A 17,290-nucleotide genomic window follows, 5' to 3' on the forward strand; every position below is an offset into this window, starting at 1 on the left:
CAAGCTGCGTGCGCCTATTTTTGATATATTATGAATATTAACATTTCCTACCTTGGTTGAGAAAACAAAAGTAAAACATGGCCACGGACGTGAGCAGTGAACTACTTTCTTTCATAACATAGGCCTAGAGTATTTATACATAATGAATTACATAATTTGCAAATAATGTTCAATCTCTCGGACCATTCAATAATTGTTCAACACTAAAATTGTAACATTTTATCCATTTTCTTTTCATAGATTTACAAAGGATGACAAACTGTTATCACAATGCAAACAACTTTTCTCGTATTCAAACTTTTACTTTCATTTACTGAAAACATTTTCTATTCAAAAAGCATGCTTATGTTAAACAATTATCGTTTTATCAGACAATAGACATTAAAATCTTTTAACACTCATCGGCTATTCAACAGGTAAAAACGCTTGTCATCTGTATTTATCATAAACAATTATCATGGTATAAAACAGACGTTAATAACGTATTTTTGCTGCATCTACTGTTAGTTTACCAGTAATCGGATATGCGCCTACTTTCGAGACAAAATTGTTGTAAGGGCATGACATGCGCTTATTATCCCATACAAAATAACGGTAAGGCCATATGCGCTTACTTTTGATATTCACTTATATTCGAATATGCGCTTATTTACTAGATTCTACAGTATTTACTTTGTTATTTTTTAACCAGTTGTTATGAAATTTCAAAGTTTCTGTGATACAAGTCATCTTTAAGGTTTAGCAGTATATCACAAATTCACAGAGATTTTTAGTAAGCAAACAACATCTTTACAAACAACCTATCTGTCTAATACATTGTTTACCATTCTATCCCGTAGAATTGGATACTTAAAATATTCTGAAAGAGTTACCCACCTCTTTAAAAAAGAATGCCATTTGTAAAGAAATAAAAGAAATCAATTGTCAAAAACGATGCTTAAATTTGTTATGTTAAGTTTAAGCACTGCGGGGATATTGTTGCAAACGCATTTAAACTAAGACATGTAAAAGCTTTTTAAAAGTGGTGTTAAACTGTCCAGAAGTGTGGCCCCCTCATGCAGTCCCTTTCCAAAATTCAATACGTATGCGAGTAAATTTACAATGGTTTTGTAGAATAATATAAATGTTTTATATGCTGTTTAATTTTCATGTAAAAGATTTCTTTCTTTCTATGATTATGATTTGGTGATGTTCGAAGTTCTTTCTCCGAAACATGGACCTAACTCTTAATGAATTTGGACATAATAATGTATTTCTTTTAAAATTCACCAGTTTTTTTTTCATTAGAATTTACGCATTTTAAAATGCATTCAAAAGATACCTAATGAAAAACAGCTTGGAACACATTTAAATGAAATCATTGCACCATATTTTGATCTGTTTGAATAATTTGAAAAGTTTATTGAATTCTTTTAAATAGCCTATTTGAGTAGGATGTATACATGGCTATGTAGTAGCATAATGGAGGTATAGAGTTGTTAGGAATCTATTAGAAGCATTTAAAAGCTTTCTATTGAGTTTGAAAGTATATTCATATGTATATTCGTTTATCCTTTGTGCCTGAAATTTTTTATTTGAATGTTTATTGATGTTTTGATTTCAGCGGCTAAATTTGATGAGGAACTTTAGCAAGCTCAGACAGGACCTTTGAGGTGCACGGTAAACAGAACAACTTTATAGCGATGAATCTTACTTGATATATATATATATATATAATCACATTGAACAGTGGCTTTCTATGATAATTGAAACTGATAAGATTGTGTTCAAAACTTCTTAATAAGTGTTTATAACGGGGACGGAAGGAAATACGGGTTAAGTGATAAACTAGTTGTGAACTGATTTTTTTTGGGGTTAGATTAAAGAGATTTAAATGCAAATGGGTTGTTACCGGTGAGAGAAATTATAAATTTGGACTAAATAAGAAGTGGTTTAAATGCTACTGTTTCTTACACGGGAAGTGATTACCTGTTGTCAAGATGGATCCAAAACTGTTTGAAAATGGAGATGTATAAGAATGTAATCAATAGTGACTGTATAGAAGTAACTTGTGCTAAAGATAATAATTGAGGTATTAAGGAAGGGGAAGAAAAGAAGTTTTGTTTAAATGTTAAATGCAAACATAATAGTTGATCCAAGAATGGCAGGCTTATTACGATGTAATAACTGTTCCATGAACTTTAATTCTCAACATTTACTGACAAAACACAAGTTGAAATTTTGTGTCGGTAGCACCGGTGACCCCGATGATCTTCAGCTGAAGAGGGGATTCAGATCAACATCACCCCGTGTAATAGTTTCACCAGAAGATCGGGTGAGTTCTAAAATACCTATTCTTATATAAGTTTTTCTTCTCATGAACCAAGTGAAAAAGGATAGACAATATTGATTAGAACTACAAATATACTTATAGAAAAGAAAATTGTCACATGTTTGAGGTCATATAAGTGAAAGAAAGCCATTACATATTTTTGTTATGCTGTTGTTATAATAGTACAGTAAAATCGTGTAAAAGTACTTCAGAAAATGGGAAAAGCATAAAACTTGGTACATAACTACTTTAGGGCAAAACACAAAAAATGAGCATGAGACCCACTCCCAAAATATCCAATATGGCCGAAAAATCCAAGATGGCCGCCATGCATGTATATATTTTAAGAAATACGTAATATTATCTATAAAACTTATATAGACACTAACAGTCATCACTATAATTAGCTAAAATCACCTGTATGAATAAAGTCAAACATATTATATAAACAAAAATACTGCACTTCCAACAAAAATGAAAAAAAGTTGTCTCCCTTGGATAAAATGTTCTATTAAGCAGAAGAAAAGTCGGAATGCATTAATGCGAGTCAAAATTAAGTATACAATGGTAAATGGCATATCAAAAATGTTTCAAATGGCAACAGTTCTATGTAGAACTTTACAACAATTGTAAATTATTATAATAACAGTCGAACTTCGATAACTAGAACCCGTCGGGACCGACAAAATGTGTTTGAGTTATCGGTAGTTTGAGTGATCGAACAATATATTATAAATGAATTTGGTCGGGACCTGACGATGGGTTCAAGTGAAGGATGGTGTTTGAATTATCTGAGTTCAAGCGAACGAAGTTAGACTGTAGTGTGTATAAGTGAATAAATGACATGTGTTTCACTTTGTCATTAGTTTTCGCGACTCAGAATTTGTTAGTGTTGCTGTGTTTATTTAAATCTATTAGGACTAAGAGAACTAATGACACTTAGAAAAACTATATAATTCATTAAGTTTGTTAGTGCAATAGACCATGTGAACATCCCTGGCCTGTCAGACAATCATGATTTCCTTCGTAAAAAGTCATTGCCGTTTGATCAGCCTAATCAAATTTACATTTGCATATTCCTGTAATATTATGTTTTGTCAAACTGTAGTACATTGTGCCATAACAATAGTTTTATAGTTTAATGTCATTAGCATATAATGTACAGTCACTAATGCCCCCATCACTCTCAGACAAAGACTATGAAGACCATACTGAGTCCTGAAAATTTCGATCAACGCTGTGGGGACGGGGGTCAAACTCGAAAAATGAGCAGTTCTCAAGTTCATACTGCGCCCTTACAACGTCCTTGCCAGGTTCTTACTGCGTCTAACACGTTCCCACTAATTTTCTTACCACACGAATCTTCACGTCCAATGCGTTCTTACTGCGTTCTTAGTACGACCAGTCAGATTGCACCTCTCGCTTACCAGGCACTTACCATGTTCTTAACACGCTCTCACTGCGTTCGTTGGCTACTTATAAATACTACGCCACGCGCCCCTTTTTCATTCCTTCTGCAAGTTATATTGTGTCCGCATCTACACGCAACAACAATCAAATACAATAAACAACAAGGCCGCCGAAGAAATCAGAGCAGTCTTATAGAGGCCGTGATGGAAAAAGCAAAGGCAGCATGAAGGGTACATGAAGGTCCAGAAGTCCACCACAAGCTGCCAGTGCTGCTGAGTCCGTGATTATGTGGTAATTCCTTATGAAGTGCGTTCATACCCATTGCTGGTTGAAAATGAGGTGATGGGGAATTGGATCCAGTATTCATACTCAATTCTCAGAATCGGAAATAGACACGGTGAGGACCTGCTGCAAACGGGACATAGATATGTTAAGCACCGAAAGAATGTATTGATAACCTAATGCGGTATTCTACAATGTGGTACAGACCTACCATGGTCATAACACACAAGCGTGGAGAGGTCGTAGTGAGAACTCCACTCACGTAGCAAGAACGCAGTGACAACCCAGTGACAGTGCAATGAGAACGCCATGCAGTCTTTCCCATCCGCACCACCCTTGTACTAAGTCCTACTATGTTTTAGTTACGTCGTTACTACGTCCTTATTAAGTTCTTACTGCGTCCTGATTCGACCACATCCTCACTACGTTTGTTTAAAACATGTCAAAGTTCGACTGCATCCTCCATGCCCATGGAGACCATATCACGTTCTTATCGTTGTCTACTGTGTTCCTTCTACATTTTACTAGTTCTTAATGCGTCCTGGCAGTTTTTAGGACGTAGTGGAAACGTGGCTGAGTGTGATGGGGGTATTAATTAGGAGCAGAATACATCATTTCTACCAAAAAATGTGCTCTAATATCTATTTCTGGACATTTTTGCTGAAATTAAAATATATTAGATAAGGACATATTGAATGTGAGTACTTATACTAGTTTTAAGACTACAAATATTATTTATTTACCATTTGTAAGGCTATGTCACTACCAATTAGGCGGTCCAATGTAAGAATGATGCTGTCTTGTCAAACAAAACTAACCAGTACAACTCGTGATTACCAGTTAATGAAGCTTTTAAATGCATTTTCTACACTTTCCTACAAACAAAGTGTTCATATAATATTTCTATGGAATAGATGGAATGGGACCCTGAACTGTGATACATCGATCCATATCAAGGATGGCTTTAATTTTCAATATATTGCTGAACATCGTTGTTTTGTGACATCTGAACTGTTAGCCGTAAGTGATACTCTCCTAGTCACTATCACTGATAAAATTTTGTTTTCATTAGATTTAGTCCCTACTAAACCCTTGTGCAGTAAAGCATTTGTCTCTTGTCTCTTCTTGATTCATAACAAAACATTGTATTGCAGACCTCTGTTCAGACAATATGCTACATTGATAATTTGACTTTTTTGGCATAACACATTTCACATAAATATTCACCTGATTTAAGAAAATGCAGACTGAGAAAAAGTGGCAAATGATGTTTTAGCGAATACAGTATAGGAAATTAGACAAAAGTGGGCCGGATGATGTCACACAACATTGCCATGGGGACTAGCAGTTATTATTGTCCAAAGAAAATATTATTTTGACATATCAACAAAATTCCTCCTTTTTACATGTTATAACAGTTTCATCGATTTTTAATGAAATGTGAAAAAATGAGAGCATTTTTCCGGGTATTTCATGAAAGCTTTGAGTGAGGCTTTGTCTTCACAGGTTAATTTATGACAAGACATGGTTTTTTTGTTAATTTGTGACAAGACATGGGTTTTCTGCGCGCGAGGCAATAAAATCTGTTCTGGAAATTTTGATCAGTTTCTTTGATTTCACAGCATCATTCTCAGATCTTGTTTTATCTTCTTTAATTGCGCCTAACTTAGATTAAATGCCAACGATAGAGTCTTTTGATACTCTTCTTTACAACAAAACATGTCAAGTAGCTGATCAACCATTGTTCACACAAAGAGTAGGGCTATAGTGTGCATTCCTGCATCGTCTGCTACACCTCTTATACATACTAAAAAAGGTTGCCTATCAAGTTGGGCACATATGGGGTCAGGTATTCTATCCCTTTCCTAAGACTTCTTCTTTGTTACACAGTTAGCATGAAATAATCAAGAATCATGTGATCAATTTATTATGCAGGTATTGTGACAGCGGGTGCATTATTAGGAACGTTGTTTCATTTGATCCTACTATCCCGTCACTATAATCTATTCTTGCATTTCTAAGTCCCAAACCGAAAGGGGTAGTTGTCGTATTTGGTGTCATAGGAAGTACAATTTTATACAGAAAGTAAGTTAACAGACTTTCACATTCTCCATATTACCTACCATCTATAAACAAGTCTTTAGAATTTGTACTTTTGAAGTTATTGAAGAATCCACCATTTGCGAATGATGGACGGACATACAGACGGATGAAAATATGTACAAGATGAGAAAATAAAATACCAGCTGAAGCATGTTTTCAATTTTTCCTCCTGTCTATGTACAATTTTTCAATAAACAATCTCTCTTAGTTCTGAAGAAATGCAAGATGACGCTTTTTGTCATTTTTGTGGACTATTTGTTGCCATAGCAACAATATTTGTTGTCATAGGAACACACTTAAATGACGCTGGCATTCTCCACATTGCCATCTGTCTATGTGCCAAGTATCATGAAAAAATCTGTTGTAGTTTTAAAGTTATTGCAGTATCCTACTTCGCATGGCTGACGTACTGACAGGCATACGGGTGCAACCCATAAGCCCCCTCTGGCTAAAACTGGTGGGGTAATAACACCACTGTTTTAATATGCTGTCGTGGAGGGAATACAAGTAATATATTAATATAAATTACATATAGTAAAACATAAAGATATGAAAAAAATGTTTTCGCTATGATAATATTAAACTGAGTTTTAAAGGCTAGATTTTAGCCGTTACCATGGAAACAGAAAGAAATTAACAACATTTAAATTGTTATTTTTTGCTTTTGATTCAAATTTAAGATTTATTTTATCAAATACATTATATTTTGGTGCATTTTGGGGATGAATGTAAATATAATGACTTTTCATTAGAATCTTGTACGATGAATATTGAGTTTTGGCGGCCATTTTGTAAAATGGCCGCCGTATCGGCCATCTTGACAGATATCAAATGGGTCCCATGAAAAAAATGTTTTTTATGCTTTAATAAAAAGCTGTGCCAATTTTGGTGCTTTTCCCATTTTCTGAAGTATTTTGGCATTTTCTGTTACGAATTGATCGGACTATAATGCCTTCGATGTTACAGTATCAGAGATGTTTGTCAAATTGTCTTGGTCTATAGTAGGCAAAGAAAGAGGAAATTTTGATGTTACAGAAGGAAAAGCTAACAAATGATGAAAAGAATATTCCCAAATTGAATTTATTAAAATTGTTGGATAAAATTGTTAATATGCTTGGCAGAGCCTCGAATTTTGTCATTTTATATTGAAGTTGTTTAATAAATTCAGTTTGAAAATAAGTCAATCTTGTAGTATCAGTCTATCTAACAGTTAATACCATTGCCTAGAGACATAAATTAAATAATAAAGTTTAAAGACTTCATTTGAATATTTATTCTTGTATTTTTCACAAGTTAGTTATTTCTTTATTTAAATTTAATTTTTATTTCAACAAATTATTTATATTTTTTTCTAATCTGTTGACTAAACATTCTTTTGTCAGTCTTCCCATTATAAAAAAATCAGTAGTTAAGTTTGTTTGTTAAAAGGATTCTTGGGACCCCATAATGGAAAAATTATGTAATATCCTCTTTAAAGTATAGTCATTAAGTGAAAACAAATAATAGAGTATACTTGAAATAGCCAGTGTATTAAAATAACTGAAAAATCCTTATGTCGTAGTCATGTAGTTTAACATGAAGACCACAGTCAAGATTTAAATCACTGTTTGTGTGGAATGTTTTCTATGCTTGTGTCACCGGGGGCAACATTATTTCACATTAACAGAGCAATCTTTAAGTGTTATGAATCTACATTCAAATAATTTTCCTATTCTTACTATCATGTGGTAGGGGATTAAAACCATTTCAATCAATTCGGTAGACCAAGGCAGTTAGAGACAGACCGATGTATGAAATATGTTGATCTCAAGTCGCCTCATAAGTATAACCTGACTTTCCTTATACGCTTTATTGGCATTTGCCGTTTTGATAAATGTATCCTGTAAAGACAGTAGTTTGTGATAAAACAATGAAAATGTTTGAGAAATTGATTTACTATTAAAACAGCAAAAATTAGAAATGCTTAATGTCTATAGATTGTGGGATGCAAATAGAATGCTTAGTTGATTTTCCGTACATGTATCATAACCATACTAGCGACCTGTGTGCAGCAAGTTGGTTGCATTATATTTGTCCATAGATTTGATAAACCTTGTGATGTTTATGTAAATTCACCAAAATCTTGGCATCACTGACTTTGAAATTTTGACTATGTTCACGAGGTTTATAATATTCGCAAAATTGTAAAAGTGGTATCCTTCTTGAATTGGCATGATACTAATGGAGAATAATTGAGGATTAATGGAGGATTAATTGACGCAAGATGTAGGGCCTCACGCATATAGCGAAAATTACACCCTCGCAAAATTTCTGCCGTTACAGTACTCCGTAATGGTTTAACTATAATCTCAGTGTTAGAAATCAGGATTTAAGCCCACTTGCCCCTGCAAATCAAATATTAGCAGGCCTAAAATTTCAAATTTATAGTAATTTCTTTTAATTATAAATCATATACTTCTGAAAATCTCTTATTAATGCACTTCTGTTACTGATAAGTAATATATGTCATGGGCAAGTTAACATTTGCTGGAAAATTTAACTTTAGCTCTGTTAGAGGTCTGCTTATACCATAGGCAGTGTACGAAATTCAGATTTGAATCCAATAGCCTGTTCGGGCTACCAGATTAAAAATTTTCCAAGCCCGACACCAATTTCACTAGCCCGAACTTTAACACCTTAAAATACATAATTTTTGCACCATATAACATTTTGTTTCACAGACATCTCTATGCATGTTTGAAGTAATAATAAAGACATACAGTACATGTTTGCCATGTTTTTAAAAAAAATTAACTCGAAATACTCCAGTCCAGATCAGCATCGTCAGAGTCCAAAAGCATCGGCCATGACACTCCTTGCCAAAACGAAATCTAAACTGTTATGCCCGATTTTTTAGGATCCGCACTCGCCAATTACTGCAACTCAGACTGTTGACAATTTGTAAGATGTGATATCGAGTGCTGAATACACATTACACACACGCTGATAGCATAATTTAAGCTCCACCTGCTGCAGGTACTTGTGAGATTTTCGCGAGAAGTGTGAAAGCTAATCAAATTATCCGTTACGCTAGAGGTGATTGTATTCAGCCAATTAGAGCTGCGGTTACGTCTTTGACACTAGAGAGTTTGAGATTTCAACCTTCGCCTTCCCCTTCAACATCTCTTGCGAAGTTAACGTATGAAGTTCAAGTTCGATTAAAATTCCTTGAGATTTCAAACATTAGAATGAACGTTACTTCTTTTAATCCGCCCATTCAATTTATCCGTAATTATGATCGTTTTTTTCGTGCATTTTGATACCAATTGTCCGAAAGGGCAGGAATTTTACAAGAGGTTTTAAGAATGAAAATTAAATAAAAAAAAAATTCAATTATTATAATCACAGCATGGATATTAGAGCGATTACCAAAAAATAAAAATAAAAAATAAAGAAAATAAAAAAAAAATAAAATGATAAAACAATGTGAACAATGTAAAAACTCGTTAGTGTTGCTCCAAACATTTAGGTTTTATAGAAAATTATGTCAGTATAGTCTGTATACAATGCACGATTGTAAATCATACATGAGAGGAAATAAAAATGATTATTACATACCTAAAATTATTTTCCATTGGGTTTTAATGGACCGCGATCGTGCAATATTTTTCCATATCATGACGTTGAGCGCTTTCATATCGGACTAGTCCCAATCCGTGACTCTAGTTACCTCCCCTGACGGTCCGTCCATTGCGGATCTCGTTTCTTTAGATTTTTGTTGCTATATTGTGTTTGTTTAATTTGTAATTTATGCAACATTTTGTTTACTTTTACACTTTGATTAATCTGACCTATTAGATTCTGGCACGTAGTAATTTATCAGACTGAAATGAAATGAAAGTTATAATTACGTCATAAGTTGGACTAATATAGGACGTGGAATGTTTTCTTAACTTTATAATGTAAAGAATCGCGTGACGTCCATGGCGTCCACGTGCACGTTGCGACAAAAAGTTGACGTCATTTTCGCGGAAAATATTAATGCGCGTCAGTTTGATTTGTTTATTGCGTTTTCGGAGAATTGTTTTCCGTATTTTTCCTGTCTTTCGTGACAGAACGATAATTTAGATATAAAGTAATCATTTGATAGTGGATATGTAATAAAAAGATTATCAACTTTGTATGTGGATATATGCAATCGTTCTTTCGTGGACAATATTGCGCTCCTAGAGTCGCGCAATATTACCGCTGCAGAACTCGTGCATATATCCACATACAAAGTTAATAACCTATAATGATCATATCAACGTGATAATGACACTCTGTATAATGCCAAACTCTCAGACAGCACAATATGATTTTAATATACTATTTTATAAGTAAAGCATCTGCGGATCCAGGAATTTTGGTTAGAGGGACACCAACATTAAAGAGGGGGTCAGCCATTTAAGGGCGGGGTTGGGGTGGGGGGGGGGGGGGGTAGGGTAGGGTCACACCGAGTTTCAAGACCGACTTTCTTTGTAAGATGTAAGAATCAAAGGGGGAATTAACCCACAATGTCCCTCTGCCAGGCTCTGGTTCCGTGCATTTAAAGAATAGAGTTATCCCATACGGCTAACAGGAAATGTCTCTCATGATGATATCATAGATCTGAAATTGTCTGATACTTCAGAAGAATCTTCCGTCTTACTACTACCATTTTATGTTTATAATTTAAACGCAATTGTCATATTAAGTGTCCGACAGAAACAGATCGATTTTATTTGGATGTGAAAATAAAATGTTCCACCAAATGATAATCGCGCGTAATTATTTATTTTTCAAGTAAAATGACTGTCATGCCATGTGCCTCCATCCAGATTTCAGTCTTTGATGCCGAGTATGTGGACAGAGTAGATGTAAAAAGAATGAAGTTTCGACTTTCGTGATGTCACATCTTCGGACGTTCAAAACTTCATTTCATACGACAAAAAGGCCCATCTGGTATAATCGATACCGCCTGGGGACACAAATATGCCGTAGACGTTAAAGTTTGAACAAAATCTCAAAGTTTCTCAAAATCAGTTGATAACTTCATACTTCCAGGTTCAATTCAATGTATTTAGTTAAAATCATTAGCCATACAAAACTTCAATATTCTTATACCTATTGATAGTGTTTCGCATCAAATTTAGTCTAATTATATATATGGATAATCAAATAACTTAATAAGCAGAAATCCTGAAACTAAGCTTTTTATTTCGCATAGTAATAAAGAGAAGTCTTAGGCTTACGTGATATTACATGGAAAACTTTAGTAGCAACGTGTGATATAAATAAAATACACGCATATCGGTGACGTTTTATCCAAAATATATATGAGAGACGTTGAAGGGGAAGGCGAAGTTTGAAATCTCAAACTCTCTAATGTGTTTGATTGTCAACACGTAAGAGTGCAAAAACCAATAATTCCATAAGCGTTTCTCAGGCTGGAAAATCACGATGCAGTACTCGTTTAATTAGCATGTTTTTTTTTAAACAAATGAGGAAAATTCGGTAGCCCAGTCGGGCTTGTACCTGTGGAAAATCGGTAGCCCGAGCTGAAATTTGGTAGCCACGGGCTGTCGGACTACCGTGAATTTCGAACACTGCATAGGTATGGCAGGGTGTGAGACCTGTGGCAGGGCCGGTGTGAGACGTGTTTCACATTTAATCATCTGTTCTAAGCAGATTCTATCAAGCCGAGTGTGTGTTGTGTTCTTATAAAATATGCTTCCCAGCTACCAATATTATATATTTGATTATGAAAATGAAATTTACACGGGTAGATTATTATTATTATTTTTTTTGTGTGTGTGGAAATAAAAATGATGCAGATGAATACATATTGTTCAGTACTTAGCAATTTATTCTGCTTTTTATTCTTGCATAAAAAATCTAAAAATCTTTGTCAAGGCTTTCAAAACAATTATTCTCTTTGTAGTTTTGATATCCATGGAATTGAAACAGATTTATACATGTATACAACAAAACACAGCTATGGTTTGCGTGGCTGAGTGGTTAAAGTTGATGACTTAAAATCACTTGCCCTTCACCGATGTTGGTTCAAGCCTCACTTAGGGGCGTTGAGATCTTCATGTGAGGAAGCCATCCCTGGCTTAAGGAAGATCGGTGGTTCTACCAAGGTGCCTGCTTGTGATGAAATAATGCCCAGAGGGGCACCTGGGGTCTTTCTCCACCACCAATGCTGGCAAATTGCTGTATGACCTTTACTTGATTCAATGCCACGTTAAACCTAATGCACTCCGCCCCCTCCCCAAAAACAAAAATACAAGCAAAAAAAAACTAAACAAAAATACTGGTAATATGACAGATTGCCTCCAAGGAGAAAATTACCAGATTTACGTTGATTGATTTTAACCAAATTCAGTCATTTGCACCTGAAAATTTAAAAGTTGTCAATTAAATGCTAGCTGTTTAGCTCCAAAAATATTTCACTTTGGTTTTAATATTTGACACGAGTGATTACAGTTTAAATCTCTAATGATGCCATGTAGATTCCCTGAGATATACCGCATATCGTAGTGGGAATATAGTCCGAGATAATGTTTGATCACTTGTCTGAGGTTTCTGTGTTTCAAACCTGTCGATGATGGAATTACGTTTTAAGTCAAACATCGGAATTCACTTTGTAATAGAGTTTTCATGTGTGTTTGTTTTTGCTATACTATGTATAATTACAAACTTCATTCACTTGTTGAACCTGTTACCAAAATCTAAATTACACTACCAGGTAAAAGAAAAGGTCTGTCAGAAAATACAATTGAAACTCAATGTTTCGATTTTCAAGGGATGAAGCATTTTACTTTGATCTTTAAATCTGATTATGACTTACTTGTCCATTTTTGCCAAGAGCTATTTCCGACTTGTTTGTCTAATGGTTAAGTAGCAAAATATGGTGAAATTCTACCTGTTAGTAAGGGTTCTAGGACAAGCTGGCAAATTGGACAATTATTGATATCGCTGTCACTGAAAGCTATCTGAAAAAAGGTCTAAAAGCATAAGAGTATATGAATATTTATCAGTTAGACCATTATTGTGGATATGGAGTTATTGAGTTGTTTTTCCTTTTACAGGCTTTTGTAGAAAAAAAACAACAACAGTTCTTACTCAGCAATTGATTAGGATTGAATTAATGTCCTTATCAGGATTTAAAACAAAAAAAATAGGGATCATAATGACTTAAAGTTGTCTAACGCTACTTTATACCTAATCTTTTCCATTTTTACATGATTGTCATTTTTCCGCATTTAATTCTCCAGAAGATTGAAAATAGGGCAAAGGCGCCTGCTTCACCGCAACTTATAGCAACCACAAGATCTGCGAAGTCTCCACCTTTCCTATCACAGAAATTACCTGGTGACATCCAGGAACAGTCTGAAAGTTTCTATCGCAATCCTCAAATGTTGAAAGGGGGTACATTTATTGACATGGAAGGGGATGGGGCAATGTCACCAGACTCTGTTGATCTTCCTGGGACCCCAGATCCAGATGTGGTTGAGGATAAGGTAGATCAGATGCACTTCATTTTGTGCTGGTACATGTGATTTGTTTGGGCACACTTGTTTGTTAAAGATGTGGAACTTATTCTGATTTTTGACACTGGTTCAGACAGGTTTTCAGAATGTCTACTGATCTGAAAGTTTTTATGGGCTTTTACAACTGATATTTTATGCACAATTGGTGAAATGAGTGTGTTTTTGTAAAATGTACATGTTTTGATGCATTTTTCAGCCTCTAACAGACTCGGCACTATTGTTAAATAAAAAGGTGAGGGTTCATAACTTGTTACCCAAAAGACACAGGGAATTTATCAGTTGAACAAGAAATCTTTTAATTTTTTTTTTTGCATTCTTTGTTGTAGCTGATAAATTCTCATGTTGGTAGTTAAATGAAAGAAATATGCTGTCTGTCGATTCTTACCAATGTAGTATTTTTCCCCCTGGTTGGGAACCTTTTCTTTGATAGTAGTTTGAGTAAGAAGTCTCGGAAGTTATTAATTCTTTAGCTCCACTTAACTTGTCAGCCTTTCATCTGTTTAGGAATGTTTAGAAATGCTATTAAATCAAGAAATTGCACAATCTTGCAATAAAAACCCAGTTGTAAGTTATATATATGAGCCGCGCCATGGGAAAATCAACATAGTGGGTGTGCGACCAGCATGGATCCAGACCAGCCTGCGCATCCGCGCAGTCTGGTCAGGATCCATGCTGTTCGCTAACAGTTTCTCCAATTCCAATAGGCTTTAAAAGCGAACAGCATGGAGCCTGACCAGACTGCGCGGATGCGCAGGCTGGTCTGGATCCATGCTGGTCGCATACCCACTATGTTGGTTTTCCCATGGCACGGCTCATATATAGATGGACAGGCTGCATATTTCTTTGCTAGTTACGTGTTAATGATTGCATGGAAAAGTAATCAATGTTCTCATATTGGTTTCATTGCTCAATTTGAAACTGGTTGACACAACTTTATTTAGAAGTTGTTAATTGGGTTGTTTTTGGATAGTAAGCTAGCTATCCCTTAGAAAAATGAAACTACAATCAAACCTGCGTTGAAAGACCACCTTTGAGAGATTAACCCTTATGCTGGACACAATTGATTCTGCCTTTGCAACCACTGTGCAGTCTGATCATAATCTACATTGTTCGCTATTCAGTCAGGATCTTTTTGGTAAGCACATCTTTTAACAGTTAATGGCACTGTCCAAATTGAAAGACGAACAAGTTCATTGCATAGAAATTTAGCAGGGTAAGGGTTAGAGCCAGGTGCTCTCTGTACACAGGTGTAACTGTATTTTGATGGAATATTGTAGCACTTTGTAACTTGTCTGTTTGTTTGTTTGTGTGCTTAGTGTTTGCAATTTGAAACATGGCTAGAAAACTGGTCTAGATCGGACCTTGCTTTTACGTGTTGTGTGTTATATATTTTATGTATAAATTCTGTTTAGCTTTTAGAAATATGTATTGGAATTTTGTTATACCCTAAATATATTTTTGTTTATATAAATAATGATAAATTTTATTTGATTTATTTTTCAAAGCAGTAACTGTTGTGTTAATTAAATTTGGAAATGATTAATACATGCTGTAATGATATTGGCACAGGGATTTAGACTTCAAGTAAGCAAAACAAAAAAAAGCATAAAGTTGTCACAAATTTTGATGTCCAGCTATTACCTGTTCTGTTCATAAGATTTTATCAGTATAAAAGTAGAAGTTTTATGGAATAACAGGGATATAAATTTGCAGGGCCAAGTAGCAAATGGCCCCTAGATTTTGGGCTGGGCCCCTAAATTGTTGGAGAAAGTGCCCATATACATAATGTTAAACATATTTTTTGACAGTCTGGGTCCCTAAATATAAATACAGTCGAACTTCGATGGCTCGAACTCGAGTGTCCCATGGGAATTAGTTCGAGTTTTCCGTTGTTCGAGCCATCCAAATGGCGGCCATTTTGAATTTGGGAATTCGAGGGAATGATGTGTTACAAACCTTACATCATAATATATTGTCATATTGTACCTAAATATGTGTATGATGCGATGCTAAATAAAAAACAAACGCTGAAATATTCTTTATTATTTATTTTCAAACAAGACATAGATACGAAAAACCACAGATAAAACACCAATATAATTGTAAGAATTAGTTCAAGACAGCATTAAACAGAAAGACATGAATAGCAAACCTTTATGGATCATAGTCCAGTACAAATATTATCAAATATAAACACGATAAATCGCGGACATGTATACACGAGAATATTTAAGAACAGTACTAAATGACGTCACATGATGACATATTCTATAAATAGACACATGAAATAAATAAATCCAACATTAGTAATAAAGAATAAAAACATTTTAAATTACTTACAGTTCTCATATTTCGTCGTTTTGGACCAAATTTAGCGTAACACTGACTTTTTTATCCAACCAGAAAGTGTGTTTTTAGAACATCAAACATTTTAGCGATTTCTGTTTTTGATTTCAGACCTTTTTCACATTCGATGATGGCGTTATATTTTGTTTCTAAAGTTTTTGGATCTAATTTTCGTTTTGTTCCTTGCTTTCCAGTAGCCGACTTAGCTATCGCCCCCGTTTCCTGGTCCTTTACTAAGTTGTTCATCCATGCTAAAGCAGTATGAATGTTGACATCGGATTTTTTATGCAGAAAATATAAAGACAGACATTGCTCAATTATTTTAAATAATTTTATTCGTATTAATCAAAGCCCATTAAAGCATTGCAGTGAACGAAAGTAACTTTGTTTAATTTGTTTGTCGTATACCGACGTTAATTACATAAGCGTGTGAAAATTACGCACGCGCTGGTTAAAGGGGAAGCTTGGCGAATGTAAGACAGAGGTGTGAAAAATGTTGTAAACACAAGCCATTCCGGCGACAAATTGTCTGTTCGACTAAATAGGTGTAATTATTACTGTAATTGAGCCAAAGGGACCACCAAATGAGTTCGAGAGTTCGAATTTTCGAAGTTCGAGCGATCCGAGGTAGAACTGTATAGAATAATGAAGGAATAAATTCGGGACCGAGCGAAGAGTTCGAGCGATCGCGGGTGTTCGAAAGATCCGAGTTCGAGCCATTGAAGTTCAACTGTAGCTAGCTTATATCCCTGGAATAATCTTCTATCAGTTGTCTTCCACAGTGTCTTTAAAAATCATCTAATCCACAGTGTCTTTAAAAATCATCAAAGACACTGTTGAAAACAGACACTCTGATTCAACAAAGGAATGGTCCTTGGGGGGAACCTTTTCAGATTCCTTCAAATCTTGGTCATTCATGCAGAATTGTTGCTGTGACAACAGCAGGGAAAAACTTTGTAAATCTTCATTTCAGAAACCACTGGTCCAATTTTGAAATAATTTCACAGAACTTTTCACTCGATGACCCTCTACCAAATTCCTTCAACTCATTCCTTTGTGTAAAAAAAAGCTTACCACCAGAGGTCAGACTAGTTTCTCCATATGACTATATGAAATAATTTGAAAATCTTACTGTCTGAAACTGCTAGTCCAATTAAAAAAACTTTACAGCCATGTGTGTTGGACGGCCCTGTACCAAATTCCTTCAAATTATTATTATTATTATTATATCAGATTTATATAGCGCCCTTTTCATGATCAATTTCACGTTCAAAGGCGCTTT

At 34.8% G+C, this 17,290-nt stretch overlaps 1 protein-coding gene across 15 annotated transcripts in view; it reads left to right on the top strand.

Annotated features, from left to right (window-relative positions):
- The window catches only part of LOC123523797 (uncharacterized), a 97,645-nt gene that overhangs the window by 8,102 nt on the left and 72,253 nt on the right, over positions 1–17,290 (top strand). For 12 of the 15 annotated variants that reach the window (XM_053539590.1, XM_053539594.1, XM_053539597.1 and 9 more), the window contains exons 2-3: positions 1,604–2,314; positions 13,387–13,632. In XM_053539590.1, the coding sequence (XP_053395565.1) occupies positions 2,108–2,314; positions 13,387–13,632 (453 nt within the window). In that variant the 5' untranslated portion in view covers positions 1,604–2,107. Of the gene's footprint in view, positions 1–1,603; positions 2,315–13,386; positions 13,633–13,858; positions 13,895–17,290 lie in introns of all 15 variants that reach the window. The other 3 variants (XM_053539595.1, XM_053539605.1, XM_053539604.1) reach the window with 2 other exon arrangements.

Source organism: Mercenaria mercenaria, chromosome 3 (genome assembly GCF_021730395.1).
Source record: "Mercenaria mercenaria strain notata chromosome 3, MADL_Memer_1, whole genome shotgun sequence".
In the NCBI taxonomy this organism is placed as follows: domain Eukaryota; kingdom Metazoa; phylum Mollusca; class Bivalvia; order Venerida; family Veneridae; genus Mercenaria; species Mercenaria mercenaria.